We start from the raw sequence: 23,538 nt of genomic DNA on the forward strand, positions 1-23,538 counted from the left end.
ACAGCCTCCAATGTTGGTGGAAAGACACTATGTGGCTAACTGATACAGGAAGGCTTCTCTGATTAGCATCCACCTAATCACGGATTGTAGAACTAGTGGAAAGGCTGGTGAATTTGGAATTAGGTGACCTGGGTTCAAATCTTCCTCTGACACTAAGCTAGCTGTGTGACCCTGGGCAAGGAAGTCCCTTAACACCTCTCTCAGCCTCAGTTTCCTCATCTGCAAAATGGGAATACGAACAATACCTACTTTACAGAGTTATTGTGAGAAGCAAATGACTGAACCTATGTAAAGTTTTTTTTGCAAACCTTATTAAAGAGTTATATAAATGCTAGGGCCCTGGGAAGCTAGGTGGCGCAGTGGTTAAAGCCTGGGGCCTAGAGTCTACTTTGTGAGTTCAAATCTGGCCTCAGCTACTTATTAGTTGTGTGACCCTGGTCAAGTCACTTAACCCTTCTTGGAAACTAAGGTTTCCTCATCTGTAAAATGAGCTGGAGAAGGAAATAGCAAATCATTCCAGTATCTCTGCCAAGAAAACCCCAAATGGGATCAAGAAGAGTTGGATACAACTGAACAACTCTAAGAGCCAGAGGTATGGAGGAGAGGATGCATTCCAAGTATAGGTTGATCACTTCAATGAGACCGTATGTATGTATGTATGTATGTATGTATGTATGTATGTATGTAAGGAAGGAGGCTACTAGTCTAACTAGGCTAACCTCCTCTCCCTTTAAAGAGCATGAAACTGAAAGCCTAGAGATTAGTTGGTTGGTTGATTGTTGTCCTTTGTGTTTGAAGAGGACCAAAATGGCATCACTCTTTTGGGATCAAGATACAGTGTGTCTGACCTTGAATGACCAGATTGATAATAACTCTGGATGCCTTACCAGAGGTCGGGCATGAATAGTCCATAAGAACATTTGGGGTGGAGATGTCTCTAAATTTGCACACCTCCCATTTCTTAGAAATTAAGTGACTTGCCCAAGGTCACACAGGTATTTGGTATCATAGGTATAATACAAACCTAGGTATTCTGACTTCAGCCCCAGTATTCTTTCATCTGTGCTCTGCTGTTTTCCTACAGAGCCTGTGCAAAGGCTTTTTTGTGGAGGCAGGAGATGGCATCCCCAGTGTGGAGGACGGGAAAAAGCAGGCCAATTTGGCTGGAACACTGAGTGCGTACAACAGAGAAATAGGAAATAAATCTGGAAAGGCATGCTAGAGGCATGCTAGATGCTGGATTGTAAAGGGCTTTAAATGCCAAGCTGAGAACTCTTATTTTATCTTAGAGACAACAGGGAGATGGAGTTGAGGATTCTGGAGCAGGGGAAGGACATGAGACCTGTGCTTTAGGTTGTAGCTGTTGCCCCTCCACTAACACAGATAATTAAAAAGTCCCCTGGTGCATTTTTGCTTTTGCTAAAGAAATATATTCCCAGAAAAATAGTGTGTGCATAAAGTCTTTGTAAATTAAATCACTGTAAACATGCCGAGGGCTTGCTTTGTAGGGTTAAGTCTTTTTGTAAAATAAACAACCAGGATCATAAATTTAGAGCTGGAAAGGATCTTAGAGGACATTCAGTCCAAACCCCTCATCTTTTCCCCCCAACTCCCTCATTTTATAAAACTGAGGCTTGTGGAGATAAAGGGATTTGCCCCAAATCAGAGAGTCGGTAGAAGAAACAGGATTTGAACTCAGGTCCTGTGACTCAGAATCAGGCATTCTTTCCACCACATCACACTGCTTTCCCAGTTACTCCTAATTAGTTCAACTTTGGGTATAATTTCTAATTTTTATATATTTGGTTTCCTTAAATGAAATTTAACGTGTGTGTGTTAAACTCAGCAAATTGGGCAAATTGCAAAGGGAACCAACTCTCAGTCTCTCCCCTCTAAAAATAAATCTTACCCTTTACTCCTTTCAGACGATTTCTTGAGTCCTGGCCAGAGGGGAGAAGCTTTGATTTCCTGCTACAAATAATTGGGCCCCTAATGAAATTCCTACTCAGCTCTTTGCTAATTCCAGTCTCCCTTCTGCGTGACTATCACTTATTCTTCTATTGCTTTGAGGCTGCTATCTGGCCCCTAATCAAGCAAGTACCCCCACTGCTGAGGTTACTGCTTCAATCAGGGGGGAAGCCACGTGTGGCATTATTAGCCAGCATCCACCTACTTCGGGGCTCGGTGGAACAGACAAGAGTGAGGTTTCTCTCCAAATAATTATAAGATGGCTCTACTGACTTATGTAGGTGACATTCACATTTGGCCTTGATGGAAAGGATGGATTCTTTCCTGCAAAAAAATCCAAAGGGGCCAGGCTGGAATCCTGCTTTTGCTTCTTCTTTCTTAGGTGACCTCACTGCCCCTATATGCCTCAGTTTCCTCCTCTGTAAAAGAGGTTATTCTGGTTTGATTTAGTTCCATTAAATTGTAAGCTCCTTGAGGGCAGGGTCTGTCTTTCACCTCTCTTTGAATTGTTAGAGTTTAGCACAGTGTCTAGTAGTAGATGCTTAATAAATATTAACTGACTGACTTCTAAGGTGCTTTCTAGCTCTAGGTCAAAGCTGATGTGAAATTGTCATAGATTTCTCTGGACTCCATCTCTGGTTCTGCCATTAAAGTTTATGTGTGTAGTTTTGGGGTTTTTTTAGTGGGGCAATGAGGGTTAAGTGACTCGCCCAGGGTCACACAGCTAGTAAGTGTCAAGCGTCCGAGGCCAGATTTGAACTCAGGTACTCCTGAATCCAGAGCTGGTGCTTTATCCACTGCGCCACCTAGCTGCCCCCAAAGTTTATGTGTTTTTAAAGTTCTTGGCATCATTTCTTCCACCCCTTCCCCCTCCCCTCCTCCCTTTATGACTTTTAATGAAGATAATGGGTGAAAAAAGGCAGGAGGTGCTTTGAGATCTGTAGCTCTCTCAGTGTCAAACAGACAAAAGCTGCTATAGATACACCTCCTGGGTTCTAGTTCTAAGAGGCAGAGGCAAAGAGGAGAGAATGCATTCCAGGTATAGGCTGACCATTTTGGTTACTTCCTGGTGTGTGATCCAATTTTTCCTCCTTTGAAGTGAATGAAATTTATTTCATTTTGCCAAGCATTAAGTGCCCATGACATTCAAAGAACATTGCTGGTCGTCAGCAGGGACACAATGACAACATAACACCACTCTTACCTCCAGGATCTTACATCCTTTCTATTGGAGGAAAACACATGGGGGATACAATATAGGGTTGCCCCTCTGAGGACAATGATCCTAAAATGTCTGATGGCCCTACCCTTAGGGAACTAAAAAAAACCCTACAAGGTCAGTTCTTTTGTCCATTCATTTACTGCCTGTATCATACAATTTAGTCAAGTAGTATTTTTTAAGCTTTCACTATGTGGGGGCACTGAGCTAGTGTCTAGTACTAAGTGCTAGAGATATAAAGAAGGCAAAACAAACAGGCCCTGCCCTGAAGGAGCTCACAGTCTAACAGGGGCAGACAATAAGCAAACAACTACATAAAAAAAAAATATTCAGGATAGATTGAGAATAGTCTCAAAGGAAAGGCACTAGGCATAATAAGGAGGACTGGGAAAGGCTTCTTGTGGAAGTTGGGACTTTAGCTGAGGGAAGGAAGCCGAGGGATGTCAGGAGGTAGAGATGAGGATGGAAAATATTCCAGGCATGAGGGGAGAGCCAGTGAAAATGCTTTAAACTGAGAAACAAAGTCACATAAGAGGAACATCAAAAAAGACTGAATCAGGGGGCAGCTAGGTAGCGCAGTGGATAAAGCACCAGCCCTGGATTCAGAAGGATCTGAGTTAAAATTCGGCCTCAGACACTTGACACTTACTAGCTGTGTGACCCTGGGCAAGTCACTTAACCCCCATTGTCCCACGACACCCCCCCCCCACAAAAAAAGACTATCACTGAAACACAGAGTTATGTGGAGAGGGGTAAACTAAGGTGCTGGATTATGGCATCCTAGGGCCTAGACATCATGGGATGTTGGGAAGAGGAGCTCTGGATTTGCAGAAAACCAGGCTCAAATCTTGACTCTGATATTTATTGCCTGTATTTTCTTGGGCAATTCAACCTCTTTGGACCTCAGTTTCTCATCTGTGCTGTGAGGGAGTTGGCTTGGAAAGCCTCTAAAATTCCTTCTCTAAAATCTTTGTTCCCACATTTCCAGCCTTATCTTCTACTACCAACCCCGCTTTTCCCTTCAGATCGCTTGATGGCCCAACCACACTGGACTATCCTCTATTTTCCATTCTTGTCCTGCCCTCTACCATCAACATGACGGGTCAATGTGATGAAATGGAATGAGTGCTATATTTGGAGTCAGGAGATGTGTGGTTCAATCCCAGCTCTATTAGACCCAGGGCATGTCATTTCATCTCTATTTCCTCATATAGAAAATGAATGGGTTGAGCTAAGTGTCTCATAAAGAATTGCTCTAAAGTCTCCTCTCCCGAGGCATCCCTTTTGGTCATGCTTTGTCCCTATTCTTAGAATAGCTGCCACCTGACCTCTGGCCATAAAGTTCCTCCCTTCTTCCAAGGTCCAGCTCCATGAGACTTTCCTTAACACCCATGAGCCAACAGTGATCTCTTCCACCTCAAAGGCCCCGTGCAGCTTTGCCTGGGAGCGCTTCTTATTGGCAACACATAGCACACTGCCTTGTATACAGTCAGCACTTATTAATTGAATTTTCTGTTCATTAAATCAACCATCCATTAAGTGTCTATTATGTATAAGGTGTTGTACTGGGTGGGTAGGGAAGAACAATGCAAAGAGGGCTCCGTGGTCTAAGCCTTTCTGAAACTTATAATCTAACAGAGGGATATTAAGAAGTGAAATGAAAAGGTCATAATGATAAACTCCCTTCCTCCCCCTACATCAAAGTGAATGAGACTACAAACTCCTTCAAGGAGGGATGATGCTTTCTGTTCATTCTTTTTTCCTTTTTTATCTTTTTTTGGTGAGGCAATTGGGGTTAAATGTCACACAGCTAGTAAGTGTCAAGTGTCTGAGGATGGATTTGAACTCAGGGACTCCTGACTCCAGGGCCAGTGCTCTATCCACTGTGCCACCTAGCTGCCCTGACTATACATGTTTGTAGAAAGGGTTTGGGTTTTTTGCTCTCTCAATGGGAGCAGAGAGAGAGGGGTGTGTGTGTGTGTGTGTGTGGGGAGAGAGAGAGAGAGAGAGAGAGAGAGAGAGAGAGAGAGAGAGAGAGAGAGAGAGAGAGAGAGAGAGAATTGGGAACTGAAAATAAAACAGCTTTAAAAAAAGAACATTTCACTAACTCACTCATACATCTGTTAAGTTTTTGCTTTCAGGGAAGCCTTCCTTGTGTTTAACTTATGTCATCCTCCTTTCTTTTGTCTGGTTTGTACTTTGAGAACTGCTGTTCTAAGTCCATGGCTTTGTTCCCCACAGGCAGGGCGTGGGTTCATTTCCTCCTCCATGCTGGGTCTCATCTAAAAGAGAAGGGACTATGGCATTGAAGAAAAGAGAATTCTACACTGTGGCACCCCAGGTAGACTATCCCAGGGGTGAGTCCCTGGTCAGAACGAACTCCCACTTTGGGGAGGGAGGTAAAATCTCTAAGGATGGGGAAATGGCAGGAAGGTTCCTCTGGCTTCAGGTCAGGACATGGAATGTGTAGAACCTGGGATCTCCCACCATTTACTCTTGGATGGTTCACTTAAAAATAAGCACCTGTCCTGATTAGGCAACTGATAATAAAGCTGGTCTTATAGAGAGCTCAACTGCCCAGCTCTGTAATTCAAAGCACAAAAAGAGTCAGGAAAGACTTGGGCTCAGACCCTGACCCCGACCCTTACTGTGTGACCATGGGCAAAGTCAGTGGGCACCTCATCTGTTAAATGGGGATACATAATTCCTGTAGTGCCAGCCTCATTGCAGGGTTGTTTGGCAGCTCAAATGAGATCATGTAGAAAAAGTACCACATACATCTCAAACCACTATATATGAATGCAAACAATTATTGCTGCTATGTATGTACCTTTGGTCATACCACCTCACTGAGCCTCAGTTTCCCCACTGGGAAAAACAGGGAGAAAAAAATTCCCTGCCTTACACCATCTCACTGATTAATTAAGGACTAAATGAGGCAAGAGATTTGAGCATACGTTTTAAAAGAGCGACACAAATGAATGAGGAACATTGTCATTGACTAATTGAACATCCCCATCGAACTTCCAGGCAGCAGGGTGAGTTAGAAAGAACACTGGATCGAGGGTTGAGAGGAGAAGGGAATAAGCATTTATATAGAGCCTAATATGTGCCAGGCACTGTGCTAAGTACGTAGAAATATTATCTCATTTCATCATCACAACAAAGATGGGGAAACTGAGGCAGACAGAAGCTAAGCCCAGGGTTACACAGCTAGCATGTGTCTGAGGCTGGATTCGAACTCAGGTCTTCTTGACTCCAGACACAGGTATTCTCTCTACTGTGCTGCTGGCTGCCTAGCAGAACACCTGGGTTGTAATCCTGGTTCGACTTCTTTTCCTGTTTGGATCTCAGGCTCCTCATCATTAGATTGTGAGTTCCTTGAGAGCAGGGACTGTCTTCTGCATTTCTTTGTATCCCCAGCACATGATTACAGGGCCTGGCACAATTAAGTTGTTGTCCAGTTGCTCAGTCTGACTGTTTGTGATCCCTTAGATCACAGCATGAGGTTTGGCAAGGATCCTGGAGTGATTTGCCATTTCCTTCTCCAGCTCATTTTACAGATGTGGAAACCGAGGCAAGCAGGGTTAAGTGATTTGCCCAGGGTCACAGAGCTAGTAAGTATCTGAGACAAGATTTGAACTCAGGTCCTCCTGATTCCAGACCCAGTGTTCTTTCCACTGAGCCACCTAACTGCCTGACACATAGTACAAGCTTAATAAGGGGCAGCTAGGTGACACAGTAGATAAAGCACTGGCCCTGGATTCAGGAGGACCTGAGTTGAAATCCGGCCTCGGACACTTGACACTTACTAGCTATGTGACCCTGGGCAAGTCACTTAACCCTCAGCACTCTGCAAAACAAAACAAAAACAACCCCAAAACAAATCAAAACAAATAAATGTTGACTGACTATTGACTGAGTGACTGTGAAATGAAAAGGTTGGATTAGATGACCTCTAAGGATACTTGCAGCTCTGACCCTACAATCCTGCATTCAATGGAAGCTCCTTGAGGAAAGGGGTCTCCCCCATCAGCATTCTGTATCAGCCATCAGTCATTCTCCTCAGGTCTAACCTGTATTTGCCAGGGACAGCTTGAAGCCAGCAAAGACTGGGGTTCTTCCCTGGATAAACAAGGGCATCTGTATTGGAGATTAGGCTTATTTCTTCCCCCAGCCTCTCTAACAGGGTTTTAAAATATCACCACACAGAAAGACAACCTGCTGAAAGAACAGAGTGTGAACATACCTATCCCTTCATCCTAGAAGGCAATGGATTTTTTCCTTTGGGGGGGTGGCTGGGGGAGAAGATGGAGGGGAGGAAAGCCAAAGAAGGGGGAGTGGAAATCCTATTAGCAAAAAAGTAAGAGCTCATCTATCTCCCCAGTACCACCTTAACGTCCACACTGACATCCCCAACATATAGTATGCAAAGAAAACGGTATTTTCATTTTAGATGCATATTATGGCAAGGAACAATATGAACAATATTATTTTAGTGCCCTGGGAAAAAATTAGCAAGTCAAATGTTGAATCAGGTCTGTAGCATATGCTAAGAAGATTGCTTTGATCTTATCTACACTAAAAGCTCTATTATTGGATTTAAAGTCGGTGAACACATATCAGACCAATATACAATGCATATCTGAATACATGTTTCAGAAGCAAGGAATGTTTTGACAAAGGGAAGGGGAATATTTTAACTGAAAATATCAAAGTTACTGCTGAGATTGAAACACACAGATTTCTCTCCCTCCCCTCTCTTGGCTGGGAGTTGTGCAAGCCAACCGAGCTGTGATGGCTTGGAGGGATTTGCTGACAGCTTGGGAAACACTGGCTGAGTCGCAAGTTTGGGCCCGGCAAGGGGTTTTCTTCTCTCTTCCACTCCCCCAAATTTGGAGAGAGCAAGAAGAACAAACACAAGGCTCTGGGAGCTGTAGAATCTAGGATGTGTTATGAAGCCCTCTAGTGGTCACTTGTCCTGGGAAGTTGGCTTATCCTTACCCCTCCATGTCCCAACTCAGCCTCCCTTCAGAACTCCAACCTCCAACCTTCCCTTAGAGCTTTTCTCTACTCTACCCTCCTGCTCAACCTCCCCTTGGATCTCCCCACTCTTTTATCCTGAAACCCACAGTCTCCTCAGATCTCCCCTCTATTCTACCCCCCTCAAACTCAACCTCCCCTCAGATCTCCCCTCTATTCTACTCCCCTCTAAACTTAACCTCCTTTCAGATCTTCAGGTAGGGAAGGCAGGGAGAGGACCATTGGAGGGAACATGGCATTATTCAATGCTTTAGGGGCAGGCAGGAAAGGGAGGAAACACCTTTTTAATTATCCAGTACTATTCCAAGGGAAGAAATCACCTTGGTTGGTATACTTGTTGCAGATTTAAAATGTCTCCACTTCTGAGACAGACCACAGAGGGGGCCCCAAATCTATCAGTTCCAATTCCCAGGGATAAGCCCTTCTAGCCAAGCCCTCTTCCTCTCTTTCCATAGGATAAACAGTATGGGGGACCAAAGCAAGCATGTGTGTGTGCATGTGTACGTGTGTTTGTGTGTGTGTGTGTGCATGTATGTGTTTATGTATGCCAACTTCTCCATCAACTTACCATCTTGTTATTGATTTCGTGGAAATGTATCTCACAGACTTTCTCCACAACATCTTCATTCTCAAAAGTGACAAAGCCAAAGCCTGAGGAAAAAAAGGAGGAGAAGAGGTGAGTAAGTTTGGCTCTTTGGGGTACTGGCTCTGTGAGACAGTGTTTACATCTCCGGGTTTGGCCACTGAAATGTTCTGTAAGCACAATCTCCCACGTGTGGGATAGGGTGTGCCACCTTAGGTAACAACAAAGGGGCTTTTGGGGGAGTCTCACTAGCCTGGGAGAAAATGCTGCCTAATTTGTAACCCCGAACCTTCTGGGGGGGGAAAAAAAAAAAGAAGTTAATGATTTTGCCAACATGCAACCCGGCAATCCGTGGTTTACATTTGGCCTGGAGCAAACAAGAAATTTACTTGTCTGTTATTTATAAGGGTCAGAACCCAGCGGCTTCTCACACAGAGCCAGGCGGGCAGGATAATGAGAGCTTCGTGGATCACTGCGGGTCCACACTTGTCCTTTCGGCCTGCTCAAACGGCCAGCCCTTGGGGTCAGCCCAGAAATGGAGGGGGTTATTTGTCCCTTTCTTCCTGAATGACTTCCTCTAATGCCTCATCAGGACATCCTGAGGCCTCTAAGAAACTATTAAAGTTGAAGGCCTCTGTTCTGAGCAGGCATCCTTTTCCCACTGTGGCTTCAAAAGCAGAGCAGATTTGGGGCAGTTTAAGACTGTTTGATGCCTGCTGTCTACCCGTCAGCTATCCACTGTATTTGCTCGGCTGGAGATGAGCTCTGAGAGACAAACCCAGGCTGAAGAATTTTGGCAGTTAACCACCAATCTGCATACCAATTTCTTTTCCCCACATCTTCCTCTACCCACCTCCACCCTCCTGTCCCTGCACAACCTTCCCTTTCCCTGCCCCTCCCCGAGTCACCCCCCCCCCCAACCATCACGGGCATAACAGGTTCCCATTTCTGTTATATTGTTCTGCAGAAAAATCATTTTATTTAAGAGAAGCTGCCCTAAGCTTAATTCTCAAGATCTGTTGTTGGAAGGGATCTTTGTGGCCCACCTCATCTAACCCACTTCTTTTTATAGGTGAAGAAACTGAGGTCTAGACTGGTTATGTGACTTTGTTCGAGGTCACACAGGTAGGACTATACCTGGAGTCAGGAAGATCTGAGTTTGAGTCCCAGTGTCAGACACTTACTAGCTGTCACCCTGGGCAAATCTCTTTACTTTTCTCAGCCTCAGGTTCCTCATCAGTAAAGTGGGGATAAAATGGCATCTACCTCCCAGGGTTGTTGGGAAGATAAAATTATTTATTTGTAAAGTGCTTTGCAAACCTTAAAGTGCTTTATAAATCTTATTTTCTTTATATTCTACCACAAGGCCTTTCCTAACACCAAAAGGCAAGGGGAGTGGGAGTGGGGGGGAGCGGGAAGAAGGGAGATGGATGGGATAGTGAAAAGAGAGTTAGAGGAAGGATACCCACATTCTATTCCCAGCACTGACACCAAATAGTTATATGACTTCGATCAAGGCATGGGATCAGAGGATTTGAAGCTAGAAGGGGACCTAAGATGTCATCTGGTCCAATAGCCAAATTTTATAAGGAAACTTGAGACCCAGGGAAAGAAGTTCCTGGAAATTGTGCCCAAGGCCACACAAGGAGTTAACAGCAGAGGCAGGATTGGAACCTGGGTCTTCTCAGTGCAAATCCAATGCTCTTTCCACAATATCTCTCTCTGGACTCAACTCGATGAACATTAATTAACTATCTATTCTGTTCAAGGCAATATGCTAGGCACTGCAGAGACAAGACAACAAGCAAACTGTCCCTAGCTTCAGGAACTTTGCATATGCTATTAGATCCCAAGCTGGTTTGCAGGGTTCAGTTGCAGCCCAATAAAAGGGTTACTGGTTATCTCTGGAAAGATATTCAGAAATCCTCAGATCAGTGGAGAATGGGATATACCATGTATACAGCCTAAAGGTTAAAGGGGCAGGATTTTTTTTTTTGGGGGGGGGTCATCTTCTCAAATCATCACATGTTAATTTTATTGTTTCTTAAAAATAGACATTTCCTATTTAATTTCCTTTTAAGCATTAGTCTTCATGCCTCATTAATTTTCCCTTTAAGGTCACAGGAAAGAAGGAAGGAAGGACACAAGCATTTATTAAGCGTCTATTATGTGCAAAGCGTTGTGCCCAAGGGCTTTACAAATATTATCTCATTCTATCCTCACAACAACCCTGGGAGGTAGGTGCTATTATCAACCCCATTTTACAGTTGGGGAAACAGAGGTAGGCAGAGGTTAAGTGACTTGCCCAAGATCACACAGGTGGTAAATTTCTGAGGCTAGATTTGAACTTAGGCCTTCCTGACTCCAGGACCAGCTCTCCCCATCTGCTTGAACACTGAACTGCCAAAGGTTCTGAACCACCAGGCAGGCATGTTTCTCTCACACCCGCTTCAGATCAAATGTTCCATGCTTCTCCCAGCTTCTTTGAAAGCTACACACCTAGCCCCAGCCTCTCTGCTGAACTGAAGTCAGGTGACTCCAATTGCCTCAAGGACACTAGGAGCTGGATGCCCCCCCCCATAGCATCTCAAATTCACCACGCCCAAAAGAGAAAGTTCTATTTGCCCCCCAAAGTCTTTTATTTATTCATTTGTTCATTCATTCATTGGTTAAGTGACTTGCCCAGGGTCACACAGCTAGTAAGTGTCAAGTGTCTGAGGCTACATTTGAACTCAGGTTCTGGTGAATCCAGGCCCTGTACTTTATCTACTGTAAAACCTAGCTGCCCCTGCCCCCCAAACTCTTACCCCATCTTCCGCACTCTCTCTACTCTGTATAGATTCTGTATGTGCCTACTTGTGTCATCCCTTCCATTAGAATGGGAACTCCCTGAAGGCAGAGACTACTCTTGGCTTTTCTTTGTATGCCCAGTGCTTACAGTGCCTACCACAAAAACTTCATAAATACTTGTTGGCCTACTGACTGATCAAATGTCTATTTCTTGGTGATTAAACATGTCTATTAATACCAAGAGTCAACTTGGGATAAGAAAATTGGCAGTAAAGTGAGTTGGCATACTTTTCCTAAACTCACCTGGTACAAGTTATAAAGTAGGTTACCCTTGGGACTTGAAGCCTTGATCAGGAAAGAGCATATACCTTGTTTCAAATGGGGCCCAACAGATGAACACTAGTTCATCAGGTTCAAACAGCTGTCATACTAGGTGGCCAAGGAAAATAAATCCTCAGCCTTCCCTGTGTTTAGCTGTGGTTTCCTCAGGACTGGTTTCTTTTGCTTCCCACTTCTTTGTTTATTTCTTCCCCACTCCCCCACCCCCAGTCAATTCTCTTTCTTTTCTTTCTTCTTCTTCTTTTTTTTTTTTGGTGAGGCAACTGGGGTTAAGTGACTTGCCCAGGGTCACACAGCTAGTAAGTGTCAAGGGTCTGAGGCCACATTTGAACTCAGGTCCTCCTGAATCCAGGGCTGGTGCTCTATCTACTGCGCCACCTAGCTGCCCCACCCCCTGCCCCAGTCAATTCTCAATACTATCTGTGACTGAGTAGAAGTGGAAGCCCCAGATTATCCAAAAAACTCATTGTTATTTGGCTTGCCTGCTATGGTTTTCTGTTGTTTCCCACCACCACCAACCCCTCCCCCAGAGAAACTTATTTTTTTTTTTGAACAATGTTCTAGTAAACCTTTCCTGAATATTCATTCAATGATGCAATGACAGATGGACCAGCTAGAATCATTCAATCCTAGCAGTGGAAGAGAATTTAGAAGTTCTCTAATCAAGCTTTCCATCAAAATAGTGATTTCCCTGGCGGGCAGCTAGGTGGCACAGTGGATAAAGCACCGGCCCAGGCTTCAGGAGGACTTGAGTTCAAATTTGACCTCAGACACTTGACACTTACTAGTTATGTGACCCTAGGAAAGTCACTTAACCCTCATTGTCCTGCATAAAATAAAATAAAAAATAGTAATTCCTTCCACAACATCCCTAAGAGATAGGCATTCAGTTTGGTCTTAAATCTTTTTTAGGGATAGAAAACTCATTCATTCACAAAGCAGACCATTTCAGCTGCCTTGGACAACACATTGGGTAATGGGGTGGGGTAGAGAATACATTTCTGCCTCATCACAGAAGACGCCAGGCTCTGATCTAAAATGTCTACAGTTATTTGGCATGCAAATAATTAGGAAATCCTAGAGCTTTTGAGTTGGAAGGGACCTCGAGCATCAACCTTCAATACAAATGTGGGAATCCTCTGTGTTACTAGAATCATAGTTGGGATTTTTTTTAACCTGGGGCAAATGCCCCAAACAGCACCTGGGATGAATGACATGAAGGCTGCACATTCTCAGGCAAACAGTAGGACTGAGATCTGGGTAGACAGACAAAGTTACTGCTGGGGAAGTCACTGCTTGGATCGTTAGGGAGTAGGGAGCCAAACTTAACCCATTCTGCCATCTGGTAGTTTCCTCCTCTGTTTGCAAAACTAGGTGCCAGGCTCTGGTATTTCTAAATTGCAAAAGATGGCAACTTGGTACACACCAAATTCAGTGCCCTGGGCCAAAACCCAACGTAGTCAACCCCTCCCCGGCCTCGTTATGAATATGTTGCTGTATCCCAAACAAATGGCTGTTTATCTGAGCAGCTAGGTGGTGTAATGGTCCTAGGTGTATGACCCTGGGCAAGTCACTTGACCTCTCAGGCTCAGTTTCCCCATCTGTAAATTGGGGATGATAATAGATCTTATAGGGTTATTGTATCAGTTGCTTTAGTTGGCAATCTTATCCTGGCAAGGCCAAGGTCACAGGTTTGTCCTTCACACCCAGAATTGGCTTTTCCCCAAACACAGACATCATACTGCATCCAGGCCAGCTGACTTCATGTACTGTATGTGCTGAGATTCAACAGGAGACCTGGGTGAGAATATGGATGGTTCAGCATAACTCATCCCAACTACTGCAAAACAGCACAGGAAGTATGTTGTGTGGTAAGTCACAGGCTTGTCATCTTCCTAGCCAATGGTCAGAATACTTGGGGGGGGGGGGAGAGGGGCAATAAGGGTTAAGTGACTTGCCCAGGGTCACACAGCTAGTCAGTGTCAAGTGTTTGAGGTCGGATTTGAACTCAGGTCCTCCTGAATACAGAGCTGGTGCTTTATCCACCAAGCCACCTAGCTGCCCCACAATGGTAGGAATATTTCAAAGGTGACACTGTACTCCATCCAACATGTACTTGTCTCTACTGCTGCCAGTCACTTATCTCCCTAGCAGGGAGACAAGAGCCCTGCCCTGCTCTGCCCCACAGACCATCCATGCTTGTTGTAGATCACTAATTATCTCAGTACCAGCATTATCACCATTAGAAACTTGTTAGTGAACACAGGGATGGAGAATTTTGCTGCCCTCATTTTGCAGACAGTGCCACCAGTTCTGAGATAAGGAGAAGCATATATGAGAGATCAAAATTGAAATGCAAACTGTTGCCTGAGAGCCTGAGGGAAGGGGTAAGGGAAGTGGGGTGGGGGGAAAGGCTGGTTTCACCAAATCATTTCAAATTCCAACTCTGATGTTCTCCTGACTGGTTGCTTCCCTAAGCCTAGAATGCAAGTATCACAAAAATGATTTTTCCTGATTAAAGGAAATAGCTTAGGTTTCAAGCCCATGTACCCAGAATGCATAACAATTCAAGAATGCCGAGCCTCATTTGCAGGATTTGAAAGATCTACATCATTCCAACATGTCTGTCTGTTTGGCCTGGGTAGAGAAAACAAACTTGATTATGTCTAAAATATTTATTTATTCCACTTGGGGGAAAGCAAAGAAGCGATGAAACACTTAATTATCAATAAGTGTTATTCCTTAACTGGTAATCATTTTCTCTCACGGCTGCATTATCATTTACAATGAATTAGTTGTTTGGTGGTTAACAACTACCCCCCCAAAATGAAATAAAATATGGGATGAAGGGGAAAAGTCATAAATTAGGGTGAACATGGGAGCAGAGGGTGAAGAGATCTTTTTTTTTTTTTCTCCAAATGAGTGGAGCAGGACAAGAGGACAGGGTGGGAGATGAGGAGAAAGTCAAGGAGAAAAGAAACCCTAGAAATGCTCCAAAGCTGCTTCAGAAAGAATAGGATTATTTGAAGTCTCTTTTAGCTGGAGCTTGTAGGGACACAAACCCCTTTCTTCCCAATCTTCTTGCTAGGGTGGCAATAAAAATAGCTTGCATTTCCGTAGTATATTATCTCATCTGATCCGCACAACGATTCTATGAAGTGCTTTCCCTCCCAAACTGCCTTGTATTTTTTTTTTCTTTCCTTTGCATTTATAAGAAGCAGGGTAGAGAGCTAGCCAGGAAGACCTGGGTTCAATTTTTGCCTCTGACACATATGGGCTGTCGTGACCTTGGGCAAGTCACCTAATCTCTCAGTGTCTCAGGCAACTCTCTAGGACTATAACCTACAGAGAAGGCAGTGACAGGCATTAGTAGGAGCTTCCTCACTTGAGGAAGATTCCCCATACCAATGAAATAACAGGTCTGACGATCCTTATTTTTATTCTGTTTATATTTATCTTGTGAATACCTGTTGCTGTCTTTATTATCTCTTCCCTTAGAATGTATGTTCTTTGCGAGCAGGAATTGTTTCATTCTTTGCATTTGTATACTTGGCTGCTAGCAAAGTGCCTAGAATAGAGTAGGTGCTTTGTAGATTGATGTTATTATTATCTCTATTTTTCAGATGAGGAAACTGAGGTTTTTAGAAGTTCAGGGACTTACCCGGGGCCACCCACCTGGTAAATAACCCCCTTAACCTTGAGAAGACATTTGGTGTGTTGGCTCTGCCAACTGTATATTCACTGCTTGCTTCCCCTGCAGACCCATGCCAACTCTGGAGGCTTATTAGATATCTTCTACCCCTAACATCACAATCTCAATAACTTTGCTACCATGGCAAAGGCAGCTATGGATCATTGTCACTACTCTTAGGAAGTCTACAGTTTTTTGAAGTTGTTTAATTTAAGACATTGGCTGCTTTAAGTAGGAGAATGGAGAGAGTCCTCAGGAAGAAGCAGGGGTTGATTTTTAGCTTTGGGTTGTTTGTTTTTGAAGTGCACTCTTACTTTTGAGGCTCATAACAACCCTATGAGATAGGTACTGAATGCATTTTTATTCCCATTGCACAGATGAGTAGCCTGAGGGTGGGTTGAGCAATATACCCAAATTCACACAGCTGGAAAGTATCAGAGGCAAGCTCTGGGATTTGAAATTGGATCTTCCATCTACTGCTGAAATCTCAACCCTGTTGTTTGTTTCGTTTTGTTTTGTTTTAATCAGAGACACCATGTGTCAGCCCAAAGGTGCCAAGGAAGGTGCGCATGAGGATAAATACCAAACAAAAAAGGGCTTTGAGAATGGACACAAATAGGGTAGCACTTGACAGGGAATGTTTTAAAAACTGAATCTTCCAACATCCTTCTGAATGAAGCTATTATTAGAAACTAATAAGCCCTATTTAGTAGATAAGCATTTAACAGTCAAACTTTTTTTCTTTATTCAAATGAACAGAACTGAATATTCATTTGAAATAATAGTCTATTTTAAAAAGGGGAGGGGGGAAGAGAAGAGAATAGAAACCCAACAAAATGTAAAAGGTTAAGCCAGATGCAGTCACTGAAAAAGAATGAGCCCTGGACTTGGAGATGTTTGGGGGGTAATGGTGGGAACAGACTACTCTTATCCTCGAAAATCATTTTCTATTTTCATATAGGTCAATGGATACTAATAGGCAATCAGGCAGTGCCTAATGCATCTTCAATGAAAATCGATGGGAGGCATGAGTTAATCTAGCACTTGGTTTAGGGGGAGAACTGGGAAAAGAAGAGAAAATGGTCTGATTTATTCCAACTATCACAGAGGGAACTAAAGGCATGTGTATGTATGCAAATGTATGTATAATTCATTTGGAACCCCTCCCTTCAGGCTCTTAAGCCACAGGCAGTAGAGATATACACGTTCTACCTCGACAGGAAGATGAGCCCTCTCTCTTGGAGGTCATCCTCCACACACAGTGGGGTCATCACATGCAGAAAGCAGCATTGGCTAGTCCGGGTCTTTCCTGGGGGATGTGAGGGAGGAGGTGTGGTCTGTGGGTACAATGTAGGCCATCAAAGACCTGGCCTCTTCATCTTCCCCATCACTAAATGTCAAGTGGTATGTATCATCATTAACCACCATCACTTCTGAGACACTGTGAACTCTCAATTATCCATGCTGTGGATTATTTGGGGGAGGGGCTGTGTCCAATTTCTGCCTGGTTCCCCTTTCTCTTAGCCTCTATAACCCAGAACATTTTGGAGCTTCTTCCTCTCATTATTAAACTGGCATGTGCTAAAGTAATATGATTTTTTTTAAGTAATATGTTTTTAATATGAACCTAAATGGGCGGAGTGGAGGAATGACCCATAACATATTTATGAAGTTAAATCTTCCCCAACAACAATAAAAATTTATTCAAATTGTTTTATCATCCTTTTCTGCTGTGGGCTATCTCTGCCACTGTTCCTTTGCATTAACATAAAAGAACAAGAGTTGCCTGTGTTGTTTATTAAATATTTTTAGATACAAAATATGATGGAAAGCTTGCACAACCTCAGTACCTGCTCTCTTGGATCTTAGCACCCAAATTAGAAATACTACCTTGTGTACAGCAGTCTGTGGCAGGTTAGAGACTAGGTCCTTATAATTCTAAACTAGGCTCACCATTTCTTGGGTATTCAACCCATTTTTAAGGCAGGGTACAACCTACAAGTAACAATGTGGTCTTTCTCAAAATTTCACTAATCCTCAACTCCCTTGTTACAGTATCTGGGAAATGGACATCACATCTTCCTAAGTAACAGTAAGCAGATGAGTTTGCTAGCGTGACAAAGGCCAGACATATCTCCCATGTTAGTTACATTCCTCCCTTAGACCATTTTTCCCCTCAGCCTGACTTGTGATGGCTCCTCATCTGTATAATGGGAACAGAACACATGGAACACATTGACCTCACATGGCTGTTCAGAAGCTCAAAAGCAACAGTGGACAACAAAACCAAAAGGGGCTCCTCCCTGGGGTGTGCGGCAGTTTCCTCCAAACCCGAAAGGGTCAGCCTAGTTCTGAGCTTCTCTACCTTTTGTTTGTCATGGTTCCTTGGGCAGTCTGATAAGTTGATGGACCTCTTCCCTGAACAATCTTTTTAAATGCATAAAATAAAATATCGAAAATTATAAGGGAAATCCATTATAACGAAACACAGTTATCCAGATATAAGAAGAACATTCACAGAGTCCAGGTTAAGAACCCCTGGACTGGATGAAGTTTCCAGATAGCTCTAGAATTCTACGATTCTAGGCCAATCGCATCCAAGTGGCAAACCCAGCTTAAGGGGGGTGGGGAATAAGCAAACACAGAATGATTCTTGAACACCTCCTCCTGCCTCCCCCCCCAAGTCTAACCCAGATTTTAAATGGAATGAGTGGTGTCCCTGTATACTTTCTCTTTCCATTTCTGCCTCAATCTATAACATCAGCTCTAGTGCAAAGATCAGGAATAGCGTGACTCTGGGTGACCCATTTAAACAGAGTCCTGTTCTCCAGCAACCTGGCTTTAAAAAAAAAAAAATGGGCCAGCCACCCTGGAGGAATCCGAATAACCCTGTCTAGAGGCCCTCATTACTTATCTGCAAAGGGAACAAAGAACAAGGGAAAGAAAAAGTGACCTAGGCATGCCGCGGAAATCATCCTCAGGGCTAGCCCTAAACAAAGACTCCTATGAGGGGACCAGTATAAGAGGCAGACATTCCCATTTTCCTCTTTCCTTCCCTCCCCCATCGTGTCTGGCAAGCAGGACACAAAGCCTCTGCAATTCTCCATTCTCAATGCTCAGGATCTCTCCCCTCTGACTGCCACTCTCTCTCCCCACTCAAACCCAGCAAACGCCACTTGGCTCCCCCACCCCCAACTCTGGCATTATTCTCTCCCTGCAAAGTAGCCTCTAGGTTGGTATCTGGGGCCCCTCCAGTGTGGTGTTATTGATGCACCTGCTCTCTTGTTTACACCAATAGTTTGGCAGCTGGTGGTTGTAAACTGTAATAAAATGCCTTTCAAAAAATGAAGGAATGTGACCAGACAAGCCAGACATCATAATATTAAAGCCTGTGTCAATTAATTTTTTCTTCCCGTTTGATAAATGAGCCCCATTCCATCCCCTAATAATGAGGGGAGAAACAAGAAAAGTTGACATTAGTTTAATTTATTTTCTCAACTTGCCCGGTCATATTTCTTTCTGCCTTGCAAAGCTTGCTGGGACTGTGGGGAATTGGAAGTAGCTCTCACACGGCCGAGGCATAGATTGGTGTGAATCAACATGGACTCCTTCATTCACACATACCACTTAATCAGGAGGGGGAAAGTTACTTAGAGCAAGCTAGCTCACACCTGCGGCTCTCCAGCCACCTCTGGAGGGAAGGCACAGACAGACAAGGAGGGGGCTTGCGTATGCTGGGGAGGGGGAGGGGAGATCAGAAAATATAACTGTCCTTCTGAAATTTCCCATCTAGCCTGAGTCAAAGTACAAAGCTGAATCCCTTAAATTAATATTAAGCCGCACCCAACATGAACCCATTTCCCAACTGGAAAGAAAAGCTTTGCTCTTGTTTTCAGCATCAGGATCCTCTGGTTAAAGTTTCCTTTGAAATGTTGGGATAAATATGTACAACGCAAAAGCCAGAAGTGAGAAGACTATTTCAGGATGGATTGATATTAAATAATGATTTTTCAAATGACCATAAAAAAAAAATGTCAGCTGCAGAGATCTCTGTCCCTCTACAAAGCAAGATATCCTGGAAGGGCAAGGCTGTTGAGAAGGCATGGGCCTCTGTGCCCCAAATCACTGAAGGAGGAGAACTAAAAGACTGTTGGTAGAAGAGCCTTTAGGGCCTCAGTGACCTGGGCACACAAAGAATTTCTCCTGTGGTGCTTTCCGGGACTCTAGTTCAGGGGCTCTTGGACTTTTATTGTATGTCGTGGTCCCCTTTGACAGTCTGGACCCCTTCTCAGGCATACTTTTTTTTTTTTTATGCAGGGCAATGGGGGTTAAGCGACTTGCCCAGGGTCACACAGCCAGCAAGTGTCAAGTGTCTGAGGCCGGATTTGAACCCAGGTACTCCCGAATCCAGGGCTGGTGCTCCATCCACTGCACCACCCAGCTGCCCCCTCAGGCATACTTTTAATTTTTTTTTTTTTAGGCAATTGGGTTTAAGTGACTTGCCCAGGGTCACACAGCTAGTAAGTATTAAGTGTCTAAGGCCGGATTTGAACTCAGGTCCTCCTGAATCCAGGGCCAGTGCTCTATCCACAGTGCCACCTAGCTGCCCCTCAGGCATACTTTTAATTAAAATTTTAAAAATTTAATTTAATAAAAGTTTTTTTCCCCAATTACATGTAAAGATATTTTTTTGAGTTCCAAATTTTTTCTCCCACCCTCCCTTCTGTCCCACCTCCCCAGGCCAGCAAGCAATCTGATATAGGTTATACATTTCAATCATGTTAAACATACAAAATGTTTTTAAAAGCATAAAATAAAATGTTCAGGATGACAAAAGAAACAAGATTGAAATGCAATTATCACAACATTAAAACACCAAGTTCATGGAGCCCAGAATAAGAACCCCTGATTCTAAGTTCTGGGAATGTCTCTCCCTAAAGGATAGTTAAAATAGACATCCCTTTCATGAAGGCTGAGGGACATTATCCTAAGGGATGACACCAGCCCAGGCAGGACTGTTCTTAGGAACTCACTCAGCCTCCCACCTCTGATCCTTTTCCCATATCTTAGTGGTGTCATGTTTATGTTATCTGATTCTCCCCTCCCTCCTCCATCCTCCCTCAGGCACTAACCAGTCTCTATCTCTATGCCACCCTTTCCCCCCTCCCCCCAAATAAAATCTGTGCTCTCAGGAAAGGATCTGAAACTCATGTCTATTTCATCCTAAATGACCAGGAGCCCAAGGCCATCATTATGCCCCAGCCAGTTTAGAATTTTAAATCTTTTTTGTGTGTATTATTTTAAGGTTCACAAGAGCTTTGTGAGAGGGGTAGTATTATTATCATCATCCCCATTGCTCACATGAGACTACTGAGGCTTTGACAGTTTATATGATTTCCTCAAGGTTAAAGAGCTAGCAATAAATAGTCTGAGTGGGTCTATGGACCCAGACCTCTTTCTCTGCCTCCAGGAATGATGCTTCTGTGATGTAGTATCAGCCTACAGTAAGCCAGTGGGAAAGATTTATTTGGAGGACAAGTTGAAGTGGATATCTTTCTTGGTTACTTCCTATGATTAGGAAAGTCTAGTAAAGAATGGACAGCTCCCTGATCTCAGGACAAAGAGGGTTGGATGGGACAGCTTGGAAGTGAACCCTTCTCCAAAAATACAAAATAAAGCACTTGAAAAGCTGTCTTGCATACTGAGAGTGCTATTTGAAAGTGCCTGAGGATTTCAAGTCTCATCCTGGACTCTTGTTAAAGAGAGGGGAAGAAGGGAAGAGGAAAGAGAAGGGGAGGGGAGAGGGGATAAAGAGAGAGAGAAGGGGAGGGAAACAGAGACAGAGGCAGGGAGGGAGAAAGAGTGAAGGCAGAGTGGAGAGAGGAGAAAGAGCGAAAGCACCTGTGATCCCATCTAGAAAGTACCAACCTCATTTAATTCCAAGCCTGCTCTATAGTAGTGATTCTGTGAATGACACTTGTCAGGACAGGAGATTAGTTCACAAACCTATTTTTTTGTGCATGGTGTTCCATCTTGGTCAGGAAAATAGGCAGTTCTTGGCAAGAGAGACACATATTACCGCTGTTAAGTGCCAATATAAACTCTGGGACTCGGTGGTAAATTCACCAAATTAAATCGCTAGACAACTGGCTCGGATCAGGACCTCTGCAAAAGGGGCCAGGATTTCAATGCGGACCCAGCAGGAAGGAGGGGAGCTGGGGTCAGACACACAGCTGGAGAAGGGGACCAGAAAAAAAGCCTCTTCAGCCTTTGTTTTTGCAAATCCTCAAAGCTCAGCGTTTTCTTTTTCTTTTTTTCTCAGGGCTAGACTTGCCCAGTGTGCCCTTTGAGGGTAATAACACATGGGGGCGGGGCAGCTATGTGGCGCAGTGGATAGAGCACTGGCCCTGGAGTCAGGAGGACCTGAATTCAAATCCGGCCTCAGACACTTAACGCTTACTAGCTGTGTGACCCTGGGCAAGTCACTTAACCCCAATTGCCTCACTTAAAAAAATTAAAATTAAAAAAAAAAAACCACATGAGGGACTCAGGGCAATCAAGGGAGGTGCCAGAACTAAGTCCAGTCCTTCTCCCTTTGGAGAAGGCCAAGAGCTTGATCCAGATCAGGCGTGTGTGTCAATCAGTCATTCAACAAGATTTTTAAAGTCTTTACTACTTACCAGGTCCTTGCTACTGTTATTCTCTTATCCAGTGAGAGGCAGCTCTAAAGGCTCCTGACCACCCTTGGCAGAGGATTAAACTACCTTAATGATGGGGCTCATGAGAAGCATCTGACGCAGAAGACAGAGAGCTGGCCTCAGAGGCAGAAACACCTGGGTCCAAATCTCTGCTCTAACAAAACTGAAAAAGTCATTTAACCCCTTAGGGTCATAGGCAATTCTCTAAAGCAGAGGTTTTTTTAACCTGACATCCAGGGATTTATTTACCTGGGTGGGTGGGAGGAGTGTTCTATGAACTTGGATGGGAAAATTATATACTGTCTTCACTGACCTCTAACTGAAATTTAGCATTTCCTTCAATTATTTAAAAACATTATTCTGAAAATGGGTTTATAGGCTTCCTCAGATTGCCCAAGGAGTCCAAGACACACACAAAAAGGGCTAAGGGACGGGGCAGCTAGGTGGCACAGTGGATAGAGCACCGGCCCTGGAGTCAGGAGGACCTGAGTGCAAATCCAGCCTCAGACACTTAACACTTACTAGCTGTGTGACCCTGGGCAAGTCACTTAACCCCAATTGCCTCACTTTAAAAAAAAAAAAAGGCTAAGGGACTCCTGTTCCGGAGCTATAAGTTGTAGACAGAGTATGGATCTGCATTGGTAGAGATTTCCTCGCCAGGGAGTTCCCTAAACCAGTGGAAATAACAACAATAATGATAGAAGACAGTTTGTCTCCACCTCCTACCTTCTTGAAGTTTCTTTCTTCTTGAAGTTTCATATAAAATCCTACCTTCGGCAACAAAGTTGAAGGTCCTGAATAACCTCTGACTTATCACCATTCTCTCTCTCTCCCTCCAGATAAGGAACAGAGACCAAGGGCAGTCATGTGATTTGCTCAAGACCACCCAGCACTGAGCATCACAGACAGGAGGGTTACCTGACTACCTGTCAGACTCTGGGTAATTCACTTAATGTCTCTGGGTAAGAAGTTACCCAAGCTGACCTCAAAGGTCCCTCTGTGGCCCAGAGATTCTCATTTTCCTTTGTGTCCACTTTCTGTTTGAGCTGAAAGCAAGGTTCACCTGAGATGGGCCTATGACTTTGACTTTCTTGTACCATGTGTCACTCACTCACCCTCAGGAAGGGGTAAGACCATGGATTGATTTCTGAGGTTCCATGAACATGGGGGGGGGCGGGGAATCCCATTGTTATTTCCACTAATCTTT

At 44.0% G+C, this 23,538-nt stretch overlaps 1 protein-coding gene across 20 annotated transcripts in view; it reads right to left on the reverse strand.

Annotated features, from left to right (window-relative positions):
* The window catches only part of MSI2 (musashi RNA binding protein 2), a 561,091-nt gene that overhangs the window by 109,081 nt on the left and 428,472 nt on the right, over nucleotides 1-23,538 (reverse strand). For all 20 annotated transcript variants that reach the window (XR_006356258.1, XR_006356257.1, XR_006356256.1 and 17 more), the window contains exon 8: nucleotides 8,799-8,881. Coding sequence is in view for 17 of the 20 variants with exons in the window: in XM_044000333.1 (XP_043856268.1) it covers nucleotides 8,799-8,881 (83 nt within the window). In the remaining 3 variants the exon portion in view is untranslated. The remainder of the gene's footprint in view (nucleotides 1-8,798; nucleotides 8,882-23,538) is intronic.

This window comes from Dromiciops gliroides, chromosome 4 (genome assembly GCF_019393635.1).
Source record: "Dromiciops gliroides isolate mDroGli1 chromosome 4, mDroGli1.pri, whole genome shotgun sequence".
NCBI lineage: Eukaryota > Metazoa > Chordata > Mammalia > Microbiotheria > Microbiotheriidae > Dromiciops > Dromiciops gliroides.